The 13,022-nt window shown below is 57.7% G+C and overlaps 1 protein-coding gene across 1 annotated transcript; it reads right to left on the bottom strand.

The window, feature by feature from the left end:
* Positions 1–4,503: 4,503 nt before the first annotated feature.
* MXD1 (MAX dimerization protein 1) lies at positions 4,504–12,662 on the bottom strand. The gene is made up of 6 exons (XM_057402562.1): positions 12,581–12,662; positions 12,404–12,506; positions 9,026–9,055; positions 7,088–7,202; positions 4,935–5,094; positions 4,504–4,861 (listed from the first exon to the last, which is right to left on the bottom strand). The coding sequence occupies exons 1-6, from the start codon at positions 12,651–12,653 to the stop codon at positions 4,674–4,676; spliced, it is 669 nt and encodes a 222-aa protein (XP_057258545.1). The 5' UTR covers positions 12,654–12,662; the 3' UTR covers positions 4,504–4,673.
* Positions 12,663–13,022: the final 360 nt, after the last annotated feature.

The raw sequence follows: 13,022 nt of genomic DNA, 5'->3' as shown, positions 1-13,022 counted from the left end.
TGCCCTGCGCCTCCTGCACCCACCATGGGGGAGGAAAGAGGGGGGGGGGGCTTCACCCAGGTGGGTTTGGGGGCTGAAAGGGACCCCAAGGGTCTCCACACACTGCAGAGCCCAGCAGGAAGAGCTGCAGCACAGCCTGGGAGGAAAGAGGGGCACCCAGCCAGGGCTACCAGCATCCCTGTGAGAGCACAGGGCCCATGGTAAAGCCATCACCACCTCCAAAACAGAGAGGGGGACCCCCTCACCCTCACCCCATCTCATCTCTTGTTCCATCCATCCCATCCATCCTCCAGCAGAACCCAGGACTCCCATCTTCAGCATGGGGTGGATGCAGGCTGAGGGACTGGCTGGATCCAGCTAGGCTCTTTTCCAACCTTGTTGATTCTGTGAGTCTGTGGTGGATGGAGAGTGTGGGATGAAGGATGCAGGATGGAGGGATGCAGAGTGGAAGATGTGAGATACGGGACTGAGGGTTTGGTATGAAGGATGCGGGATGGAGGGATGCAGGGTGGAAGATGTGAGATATGGGACTGAGGGTTTGGTATGAAGGATGTGGGATGGAGGGATGCAGAGCGGAAGATGTGAGATACGGGACTGAGGGTTTGGTATGAAGGATGCGGGATGGAGGGATGCAGAGTGGAAGATGTGAGATATGGGACTGAGGGTTTGGTATGAAGGATGCAGGATGGAGGGATGCAGGGTGGAAGATGTGAGATATGGGACTGAGGGTTTGGTATGAAGGATGCGGGATGGAGGGATGCAGGGTGGAAGATGTGAGATATGGGATTGAGGGTTTGGTATGAAGGATGTGGGATGGAGGGATGCAGGGTGGAAGATGTGAGATATGGGATTGAGGGTTTGGTATGAAGGATGTGGGATGGAGGGTTTGGTATGAAGTATGCAGGATGGAGGGATGCAGAGTGGAAGATGTGAGATACGGGATTGAGGGTTTGGTATGAAGGATGCAGGACAGAGGATGTACTGGGAAGGGTGCAGGGTGCAGGATGAAGGATGCAGGATGCTTCCTGCAGGTGCAAGGTATGGCAACAGATGGAGCCTGCCCATGGCAGCTCCATACAGGAACTGTGGCCGTTATCCAGGACAACTCCATGGGGCTGGAATCAAGGGGCTGAGCCCTGACACAGATCAGTGCCTGCCCTGCTTGTCCCCTGCTTTCCAAAGCAGCAGAGACTGCATTCAGGGATGGGGATGGGGACCTAAACCCCAGGACAACCCCACACCATAGGGAAAGCCTCAGACCCTTCCAGCAGCAAAGCTCTGTCCTGTTGGGTACCAAAATGGGATGGAGGCAGCAGGATGGGGAAGGGGAGATGGAGGCAGCAGGATGGGGAAGGGAGGGATGGAGGCAGTGGGATAGGAAAGGGAGGGATGGAGAAGGGGGAGATGGAGGCAGCAGGATAGGGAAAGGTGGGATGAAGGCAATGGGATGGAGAAGGGAGAGATGGAGGCGGTGGGATGGGGAAGGGCAGAATGGAGGCAGCGGGATGGGGAAGGGAGGGATGGAGGCAGCAGGATAGGGAAGAGTGGGATGGGGAAGGAGAGATGGAGGCAGCAGGATGGAGAAGGGAGGGATGGAGGCAGTGGGATAGGAAAGGGAGGGATGGAGGCAGCGGGATGGGGAAGGGAGGGATGGAGGCAATGGGATGGAGAAGGTGGAGATGGAGGCGGTGGGATGGGGAAGGGAGGGATGGAGGCAGCAGGATAGGGAAGAGTGGGATGGAGAAGGGAGAGATGGAGGCAGTGGGATGGGGAAAGGAGGGATGGAGGCAGCGGGATGGAGGCACAAGGTTCTCTGTCATCCTGCAATAATTTATTCTCTAACAACAGTCAGAACAGTCCAACGAGACAGAATTACCCCTGTACCCAGCAAACGCCTGCTCCAACACGTGCTCCAACAGGCGCCATCAAAAAAGCACCATCAGATGGTCCTGACACAGGACTGGGGATGACAACGGGGTATGTACAGCAGGACCAGAACGGCTGGAAACACAATTCCCATTCTCCCAGCTGGCGGAGCCGGAGCGGGATCGGCTTCTCGGGAAGCAAAAAGATGAAATGAATGCAACAGAAAAGGTGGAAAAGCACCGAATGTGACCCCCAAACAAAAGCCCAACAAACCCCAACCCAACGCTGCGATGCTTCTTGGTGAGGGTGTTCCAATGGCTCACGGGCTGGATAAAGCAAGAGGATGAAACTAACCTTGTGGCTTTCAGCAGTGAGGAGGTGATGATTCCCGGGAAGCACAGGGCTTGGATACAGTGGTTTTCCTCGTGTCCAGCCCCAAAACGGCTCCAAAGGTCCTAACCCATTGCTACAGGGGGGACAAACCAGGCAGCAAAGCACCACTTCCTCTGGAGAGACCCCCCCATTCCCTGCCTGGAATTGGGTCTCACCTCCCTTAATGGTGGTTTGGAATGAGGAAAAAAAAAAGGCAAAAGGAAACTAACCCAAAAAAGCGTGTTTTCAACCCAGGTCTGTGCCACGACCATCGCAAACGTGGGGTGCGCGAGCAGCTCCTCGCCCCCTCTTGTGAATCCCCATCTACGCAAGTGTCCTACCTGCAGCTTAGTTCTTAGGAATGCTGGTGGATCAGTGAATTCCAAGGAAAAGGCTGGCAAAGGGGGGACCTGGAGAGACCCAGAGCCGCTGCAGACGGGCCCGGCTGCTCACCAGGGTTCCAGCGCCGCGTTTCCAGCCCCATTCCAGGTTAGTGCATCCGTTTGGAGGGTTCCTGTTTCTCTCTGCTCCCAGGCCGGAGTGGGATCATCCCAACAGTGCAAAGGTCTGGTACTTGGTAGGGATAGAAAGAAGAGGGCAAGAAGGTGGAGGGTAACAGACACAGCACTGAGAGAAGCAGTAAGTGATGCTGAGCTGAAACCTTGAGACTCAAAACCTCAACTTCTTCCTACCTCCCATTCAACCCTTCCCTGCTCAGAGGTAGTGCGATCCGGAGCTCCACTGGGAATGCCAAGGTGGTTCCAGAAGAGGGCAAGGGAGGGCTCTTGGCAAGCAAAGGGCTGATATTCCACTTCCTTTTACTGTGCTTTGCCACTTTCTGCCTTGAAAGCTCAGGTAGCAAAGGCTGGATGCTGGGATTGAGGAATGCCGATGCTGAAGGCATCCGGGTCCATGCTGGATGTTGGAAAACTCCAGCTGCTTTAAACCAAATGGTTTTGGGTTTGGGTTTCCTCTCTTAAAACCCAGCAGAAAGAGCCGAGATTTGGGAGACTGCAGTGATTTGGCAGCTCTGTCCCCCATCCTCCCACTGCTCAGAGGCTTCAAGTGATCCAAACCCAGATTTGGGATGTTAATAAGGAATAAAAAGGAAATAAACCAGGAATTGAGTTGGATTTTCTCCATTTCCTTGCGCTTTGGAGGCTTCACTTGGAAAAATCCTGGAAGAACGAAGTGGTTCCTTGCCCAATGCTGGAGCCCAACAGGGATCGAGAGGTTTGCTGAGGGGTGGAAAAGACCTTTGCCTGGCTCGAGGAGAAAAGGAATACTTCCATTAGCAGACCCCTACGTGTAAAGTATCCACAACATCCATAAAAGCACAAAGTCCTAAGAAGGTCACCTCCAGAACACAGGAAAATGAACAAACTGCTTATAGCTCCTGTGCTCTCTGTGCTTTCCAACTGGGGCCCTGGGTCCTTCTTGGCACGTTCAGGTTTGTGTCCCTGAAGGCAGCGACCAAAATCCTCCAGGAGCCCCTTGGAGTGCCCAGGAGATCGCTGCTGGATGGAGAAGTGCTTGGGATGGGCCGGTTATTGCTGAGCCATCAACCACAGCGGGTTATTGTGCGAGACACGAGGCATCCTCTGGAGGGGGTTTGTGCTAAAGGCATGGAGGTAATCTCTGTTCATCTCTCCGAGGTAGAAAAACGTCTTGTCCCAGAGACAAGAAGGGCGGAAAAGGGAATTCCAGGAGCCTGGAACAGCGCCGTTGCAGCCACGAGGGATGGGGACAGTTTGCGCTGTTTGGTTTTGGGTAGGACACAAAACCTCCCAGAATGAAAGCATCCGACCTGAGAAGGGTGCTAAGGACCCACAGCTCCCCGAGCAGCATTCCTGCTGTAAGGAATTGGCTCTGGGAACGCTGCAAGGCTGGGCTGTATATGGCTGTACTGCTCCCCTGAATATTTAGAGTCGGTGGGGACAAGCCTCCCGACTAACACTGGCAGTGCAATCCCAAGACACAACTCGCCTCCATTCCTCCATGGATCTAAACTACACGAGTGCCTGGCTCCCAAAACCCTCTACATTTGGGCCCTGCCATCAACTACTGGGATGTGATGTCTCCAGGCAAATACAGAGTAGATCCTAAATACCAGGCAGTGACAGCACCAGGGAGGGGTTTGGAGGTTGCTGTTACTGCTGTGATACCCTCAGGTGCTTCCAAATGCGGCTGGAATGTGGGAATCTCATAGAGAGGAGTTTCTAGATGGGAACTGGAGGCACTCACACACCACACACCCCCCCCCCAGCCCCAAGTGGCATTTTGGGACTCGAGTTCCAAACAGTTTGGCTTCCTTTCGGTCGGTGCTCCATGAAGGTTCTTGGATGCGCAAGAGAAGGATGGGAAGGGCCCGGTGTGCTACCTAACAGGATCCAACGGGAAAGAGCCAGGGGTGAAACAGCCACGGGAGTCGCTTCTTATGGCCCAAGAGAGGGTTTGCAGTCGCTCTGCAGCTCCAGCCTCTTGACGCCGGAGCTGGAATACCCCTCGTCGCTGCAGGCGCTCCGCAGGCTCCCCCTCTCATCCGAGTCGCTGGGGCTGCTGCTGCTCCAGTCGAGGTCTGCAGGGAGGTCGTCCGTGCTCTCCACATCCACGTCCAGCTCCTCTGCAGGAGGAGCAGGGTTACAGCACGGCCGGGCAGAGCTCCCACCCCCTCCATCCCGAGCGCCCGGTCCCACCTCTATCCCAGTCGGAGCGCTCGGAGGAGACGGTGGAGCCGATGCTGTCCATCCTTATCCTCCCCATGCCCAGCCTCGTCAGCCGCCTCTTGAGGTGCCGCTGCTCCCGCTGCAGCTGCTCTATCTGGTGCGTGGCTTTCCTGTCGTCGTCTTCAAGCTTCTGCAGGGGAGGAGAGGGACAGAAGGCAGCCTGACATCCCAGCCTGATCCTGAGCTCCCAGCCTGATCCTGAGCTCCCAGCCTGATCCTGAGCTCCCAGCCTGATCCTGATGATCCCAGCCTGATCCTCAGATCCCAGCCTGATCCTCAGATCCCAGCCTGATCCTGATGATCCCAGCCTGATCCTCAGATCCCAGCCTGATCCTCAGATCCCAGCCTGATCCTGAGCTCCCAGCCTGATCCTGAGCTCCCAACCTGATCCTCAGATCCCAGCCTGATCCTGAGCTCCCAGCCTGATCCTCAGATCCCAGCCTGATCCTGAGCTCCCAGCCTGATCCTGATGATCCCAGCCTGATCCTCAGATCCCAGCCTGATCCTGATGATCCCAGCCTGATCCTCAGATCCCAGCCTGATCCTGAGCTCCCAGCCTGATCCTCAGATCCCAGCCTGATCCTGAGCTCCCAGCCTGATCCTGAGCTCCCAGCCTGATCCTGAGCTCCCAGCCTGATCCTGATGATCCCAGCCTGATCCTCAGATCCCAGCCTGATCCTCAGATCCCAGCCTGATCCTGATGATCCCAGCCTGATCCTCAGATCCCAGCCTGATCCTGAGCTCCCAGCCTGATCCTGAGCTCCCAACCTGATCCTCAGATCCCAGCCTGATCCTGAGCTCCCAGCCTGATCCTCAGATCCCAGCCTGATCCTGAGCTCCCAGCCTGATCCTGATGATCCCAGCCTGATCCTCAGATCCCAGCCTGATCCTGATGATCCCAGCCTGATCCTGATGATCCCAGCCTGATCCTCAGATCCCAGCCTGATCCTCAGATCCCAGCCTGATCCTGATGATCCCAGCCTGATCCTGAGATCCCAGCCTGATCCTCAGATCCCAGCCTGATCCTCAGATCCCAGCCTGATCCTGATGATCCCAGCCTGATCCTGAGCTCCCAACCTGATCCTCAGATCCCAGCCTGATCCTGAGCTCCCAACCTGATCCTCAGATCCCAGCCTGATCCTGAGCTCCCAGCCTCATCCTGATGATCCCAGCCTGATTCTGAGCTCCCAGCCTGATCCTGAGCTCCCAGCCTGATCCTGAGCTCCCAACCTGATCCTCAGATCCCAGCCTGATCCTGAGCTCCCAGCCTCATCCTGATGATCCCAGCCTGATCCTGAGCTCCCAGCCTGATCCTGAGATCCCAGCCTGATCCTGATGATCCCAGCCTCATCCTGAGCTCTCAGCCTCCAGCCACATATGCAATGTCCCTTTTGCTCCCCAAGCCACCTAAACACAGCCACCATCAGCTTCCGAGAGGCTCCCTGGCTTCAACACGGGACGTCAAGCCCATGGAATCAACCAGGTTGGAAAAGAGCTTTGAGCTCATCCAGTCCAACCATTCCCAGCACTGCCAAGGCCACCACTGACCCATGGCACTGAGGCCTCGGCTCCACGCTGTGTGAACACTTGCAGGGACGGTGACTGCAGCCCTGCCCTGGGATGTTTGGTTCAACTTCAATCCACGAGGATGCTCAGGGGCTGGAGCAGCTCCCATATGGAGCCAGGCTGAGAACACTGGGGCTGGAGAAGAGAAGCTGCGTGGAGAGCTCAGAGCAGCTTCCAGTGTCTGAAGGGGGCTACAAGGATGCTGGAGAGGGGCTCTTCATCAGGGACTGTAACAACAGGACAAGGGGTGATGGGTTCAGACTGAAACAGGGGAGGTTCAGGTTGGAGATAAGGAAGAAGTGATTTATGTGAGGGTGCTGAGGCGCTGGCACAGGGTGCCCAGAGAAGCTGTGGCTGCCCCATCCCTGGCAGTGCTCAAGGCCAGGTTGGACACAGGGGCTTGGAGCAAGCTGCTCTAGTGGAAGGGGTCCCTGCCCGTGGCAGGGGTTGGAGCTGGAGGAGCTTTGAGGTCCCTTCCAACCCAAACCAGGCTGGGATTCTATGCCTGCATCTCCACAGTGGGTGGGTTCAGCAGCACCAAAGAAGCCCGTGCTCACCTTGATGTACAATTTGGCCTTCCTCAGCAGGCTCAGCGTGGTGTGCCTGCTGTCCTTGGGCCCGAGCGGGACCTGCCTCTTCAGCTTCTCCAAGCAGAGCCGCAGGTGAGCTCGCCTGCAGGCAGATCACAACAGAACCATCAGGTTCCCACTTGGGAGCGCTTCCGGATCTGGATCCATCACCTTGGCACACAGTGACCACAAAACCAGGTCCCTGAGGGATCGCCGGCCCTGAACATCCCCAGGCTCCTCAGGCACCCGGCATCCCTCCCTCTGTGTGTGACACCCAGACTGGCTGCAGCAACACGAACCCTTTACCACTGCCAAGGGGAAGGCTGGCTCCTCCAGGAGGCCCCTTCCTCCATGGAGAACCCAGGTGAAGGTCACATCCTTGCAACACCCACCTTCAATCCACACCATCAGCACAGGCAGCTGTGAGCTGGGGTTTGGCCAAGTTCCTGCCCTATCTTCTTTGGGTGTGCGAGGGGTAAAGAGGCACCTGCCTGCACAAAGGAACTCCTGAGCTCCAGCGCAAACAGAACACGAGGTCCTTGCTCCTAAGCACTGATGGGCTCAGGGATGAGAAGTGATTGAGAGCAGCCCAGAAGGACTTGGAGGGGGGTTGGTCAATGAGAAGCTCCCCATGACCCAGCTTGAGCCCAGAGCCCCCCCACCACCACCACCATGTGCTGGGCTGCACCCCCAGAGCGTGAGCAGCAGCTCAGGGAGGGGATCCTGCCCCTCTGCTGTGTGAAGGGGAGACCTGAGAGCAGCTCCAGTGCAGGAAACCTGGAGAGGGGCTTTGGCCAAGGGCCTGCAGGGACAGGCCAAGGGGAATGGCTTTAACCTGCCCGAGGGGAGACTGAGATGAGCTCTTAGGCAGAAGCTCTTCCCTGTGAGGGTGCTGAGGCCCTGGCACAGGGTGCCCAGAGAAGCTGTGGCTGCCCCATCCCTGGCAGTGCTCAAGGCCAGGTTGGACACAGGGGCTTGGAGCAAGCTGCTCCAGTGGAAGGTGTCCCTGCCCGTGGCAGGGGTTGGAGCTGGAGGAGCTTTAAGGTCCCTTTCAACCCAAACCAGGCTGGGATTGACGGCCCCCAGCACTACATAACCTGGGGCTTCCGCTCCAAAGCTAGAGGCACACACACAGACACAGGCACAGACCCATTTGTGCCCAGTTCCCACTGGGATGTAACAGCAGAAGGAAAACCTCAAAGGATTCATCTCCTGAGCACAAGAACCTCCCAAGCCCATGGGCTCGTTTCATTGTGCAATCCCTTACACCCCATGAGATATCCATCTGCCCATCACTGCTCCCAGTGCCAGCCAAGGCTTGACCACCACAGGATGGGATTAAGGTATTAAGCAAAGGAGGGTGTTTAATCCCTGCGTGGATTGAAGCTCAGCTTCCCAACCTGCTCACGGAATCATGGAATCAACCAGGTTGGAAAAGAGCTTCAGGATCATCCAGTCCAACCATTCCCAGCACTGCCAAGGCCACCACTGACCCATAGCACCGAGGGTGTGTGAACACTTGCAGGGATGGTGACTGCAGCCCTGCCCTGGGCAGCCTGTTCCAATGCCTGAGCACCCTTTGGGGCAGGAATTGTTCCTCAGCTCCAGCTAAACCTGCCCTGGGGCAGCTTGAGGCCATTTCCTCTTGTCCCATCCCTTGTTCCTTGGGAGCCCCCTCCTGGCTCCATCCTCCTGTCAGGCAGTTGGACAGAAGGGATGGGAAGGACGGAGCACTCAGCACCCACTTGTGCAATGAACCAACACGATTTCAACACAGCTCTGCTCTACCCAAGGCAGGCGGGTGCCAGGGGATGCCACTTGGTGGCCACTTTATGCAGTTGCCTTATCCCTGCCCTCCCACTCTGCATCTCAGCACCTCCCTGGTTCCCAACCCCTGGAAAAGCAGCGCTTCGCCCAAACCCTTACCTGTTCTTTTCCATCTCACTGTGTGTCGACCTGGAAGAGAAAGAACCACTCATTAACTCCTGTCTGACTGGGGACACCACCATGAGGATCAACAGGCCCGTCTTCATCAACATTCCCTGGAAAACTGAAAACCTTGGAGCTTCCAGAGCCACTCGGTACCCTGGGGACAGTGAAAGCAGCACAAAGGGATGCAGATGGCTCAATATAATGGAGAAATTCCAGGAAAACTGGCAGTGAAAGGCTCTGGGAGCGCTGGTTTACCCCAGAGCCTGATCCTGAAGGGAAAATAAGGGATGTTCCAAAGACACTCGCTGGAGTCTTCGTCACCAGCAGCATTTTGGGATGCTTGGGAAGCCTTTCTGATGCTCGTCCCGCCTCCTTGGGATTTGCTTCCTGGTGGCACAGCTTGAAGCAACCTGCTCCCAGAGAGTCCAGAATCACTCAATCCCAATGGAAAAGCCTCTCACTCAGACAAGCCTTATCCTGACACGCAAGGGAATGGCATCTGCACGCAGCCAGGAAGGACTCAGGTCTTTGGCTCCCGTGGGATCTCTCCATGACACTTCCCTCTGGATAAAATCCCCCCACCAAGCCTTTCAGCACTGCTTGCAAACCTCATGACTGTGGTGAAACCAAGCTTTTCCCTTGGTCATAAAGCAGAGAATCCCAGAATCCCAGCCTGGTTTGGGTTGGAAGGGACCTTAAAGCTCACCCAGCTCCAACCCCTGCCCCGGGCAGGGACACCTCCCACTGGAGCAGCTTGCTCCAAGCAAACCTTTGCTTGGCTTTAAGTGCAGAACAAGCTCCAAATCTTCCAGAAGGGGAATTTGGAGCCACAAACACCACGGATCCCCTCAGAACTTGCTTGAGATGAGACCGAGAGACCTCAAGCTGCCTCCTAATGGGTGATGGCAGGAGGGAGAAGGAAACATCCCTTGGGATTGAGGGTCGGAAGCGAGCTCAGGGGGTGTTCCAGGAGGTGTTTGCTGCTATAACACCTCTCAAAGGTCCAGCCCTCGGTGCTGGGGTGCTCCCAAGCAGGAGGATGTGACAGAGCTGGTGTTCCCCCCTTGGCAAACAGCCTCTAAAGCAGGCAGCAATGGGCTCCCGGTGACTGTCGGGATGGACCTGCTCAGGCTCTGCTCTGCTCAACGAGCTCTCCCTTGTTTCAACGGGTACTTCCCGGTGCAGAGGCAGCATTCCAGGGCTCAGCCCTCCCCAGGCTCAGCTGGTGATGACCCTGAATCAGCCACAGTGGGCGCTGGAAAGGCAGAAGGGAGCAGAGCAACTCCAAGGACACAGAAACTGGCTCCAAGGTTTTCCAAGGTTTCTGTTGCACAAACCAGGGGGTAAAGCAATCAGTCCGCGATCCCGGAAGGAATAATGGAATACTGCCTGGAAAAGATGTAACCCCCAGGCTGGCAGGGTTACAACTGCTTGGAGCTCGGACAGGAGGTGTTGTGGTATTCAACATCACTGAATTCCAGCTTGGGAAGGAAGGGAGCTTAAAGCTCACCCAGCTCCAACCCCTGCCACGGGCAGGGACCCCTTCCACTGGAGCAGCTTGCTCCAAGCCCCTGTGTCCAACCTGGCCTTGAACACTGCCAGGGATGGGGCAGCCACAGCTTCTCTGGGCACCCTGTGCCAGCGCCTCAGCACCCTCACATAAATCACTTCTGCCTTATCTCCAACCTGAACATCCCCTGTTTCAGTCTGAACCCATCAGCCCTTGTCCCATCCCTACAGTCCCTGATGAAGAGCCCCTCTCCAGCATTCTTGTAGCCCCCTTCAGACACTGGAAGCTGCTCTGAGCTCTCCACGCAGCTTCTCTTCTCCAGCCCCAATGTTCTCAGCCTGGCTCCATACGGGAGCTGCTCCAGCCCCTGAGCATCCCCATGGCCTCCTCTGCACTTGCTCCCACAGCTCCATGTCCTTATGTTGAGGACCCCAGAACAGCGAGGGTGAACCCGTGTTGAGGCTCTGGATGGATTCTGAGGAGGATAACTGAGGAATTCCCCAGGAAAGCAGCACTCAGGGATTGAATCCAGCCCTGACCGTGGTTTCCCTTCCCAAGCTTCAGCAGCGCATGCCTGAAACCAAAAGCCCAACTTCCCCATTCCCTGCAGCAAACCCTCCCGCCACATCAGACACTTGCATGTTTCCAACCCCAACTTCCCCAAGGCAGGAGATTGCCCCTCACATCCCACCGGGATGCTCCCGAAGGACCGGCCCAGCCTGGGGCTTTGGGTGCTGATGGGGACCTGTTGATGGAGCTGTGATGGGGATAGGGGGGAGGGATATGGGGCTTTGCGAGGGCAGAGCCCCAGTACCCAGGGACAGGAGGGTCCCATCCAGCCCTGCCGGGCACCCCATAGCAGTGCAATGTCACCCTGCTCAGTCACACGGTGACAGGTGAGTCCCCATCTGGTCACACACCCCATGACAGCGGTGCTGGAGCCCCAGCACCCCTGTGACAGGAGCAACCCCTCAGGACCTCACTGCATCCCAAGCACCCAGTGACAGGAGGGTGCCCCATGACAGCAGGATGTAACCCAGCTTGGTCACTTGGTGACCAGGGAGTCCCCATCTGGTCACACACCCCATGACAGTGGTGCTGGAGCCATGGTGATGGAACGATCCCCCCCAGTGCTTCCATGTGCCTTGTGACAGCAGGACCTCACTGCATCCCAAGCACCCAGTGACAGCAGGATGTGACCCATCTTGGTCACTTGGTGACCAGGGAGTCCCCATCTGGTCACACACCCCATGACAGCGGTGCTGGAGCCTCAGCACCCCTGTGACAGGAGCAACCCCTCAGGACCCCACTGCATCCCAAGCACCCAGTGACAGGAGGATGCCCCATGACAGCAGGATGTAACCCAGCTTGGTCACACAGTGACAGGTGAGTCCCCATGTGGTCACACACCCCATGACAGCGGTGCTGGACCCTCAGCACCCCTGTGACAGGAGCAATCCCCCAGGACCTCACTGCATCCCAAGCACCCACTGACAGCAGGATGTGACCCACCTTGGTCACTGGGTGACAGGGAAGACCCCATCTGGTCACACACCCCATGACAGCGGCGCTGGACCCTCAGCACCCCTGTGACAGGAGCAACCCCCAGGACCTCACTGCATCCCAAGCACCCACTGACAGCAGGATGTGACCCACCTTGGTCACTGGGTGACAGGGAAGTCCCCATCCGCTCACACACCCCCTGACATGGGTACTGGGCCCTCAGCACCGCACTGACAGCAGGGTCCCCCCCGACACCCCCACGCACCCACTGCACTGGGCCCGGCCGCAGGACACCCCCCCCCCGCCCCAACTTTATGGCTGCCTGACCCCGACCCTCAACCCCCGCTCCCCGCCGTTACCTGCCGCCGCCTCCGCCGCTCCTCCTCGGGGCCTTGGCGCGGCGCTGCCCGGCCTCCCCGTCCTTCCCGCCGGGCAGCAGCGACGCGTACCCGTGCTCGGCTTCTGAGGAGACACAACCGGTGAGGGCCGGCGGGGCCCGGGGGGGGCCCGAGGGGGACGGCAGGGGGCAGCGGTACCTCGCTCCCGGCGCTCCAGGTACTCGGCGGCCTCCAGCAGCAGCCGGATGCCGACCCCGCCGCAGGCCGCCATTGCCTGAGGGGAGGGCGAGGCCCGGCCGGGACCGGCGGCTAAAACTATGCAGGGCCTGGAGCACAAGTGTGATGGGGAAGGGCTGAGGGATCTGGGGGGTTCAGTGTGGAGAAGAGAAGGCTCAGGGGGGACCTGATGGCTCCCTACAACTGCCTGAGAGGAGGATGGAGCCAGGAGGGGCTGGGCTCTGCTCCCAAGGAACAGGGGATGGGACAAGAGGAAACGGCCTCAAGCTGCACCAGGGCAGGTTTAGATGGAGCTGAGGAACAATTCCTGCCCCAAAGGGTGCTCAGGCATTGGAACAGGCTGCCCAGGGCAGGGCTGCAGTCACCGGCACTGCAAGTGTTCACACACCCTCAGTACCATGGG

This window comes from Pezoporus wallicus, unplaced genomic scaffold, assembly GCF_028554395.1.
Source record: "Pezoporus wallicus isolate ANWC-B61680 ecotype Strahan unplaced genomic scaffold, APGP_CSIRO_Pwel_v1 contig_2348, whole genome shotgun sequence".
Classification (NCBI taxonomy): domain Eukaryota; kingdom Metazoa; phylum Chordata; class Aves; order Psittaciformes; family Psittacidae; genus Pezoporus; species Pezoporus wallicus.
This window is presented reverse-complemented; position numbering and strand designations above follow the sequence as displayed.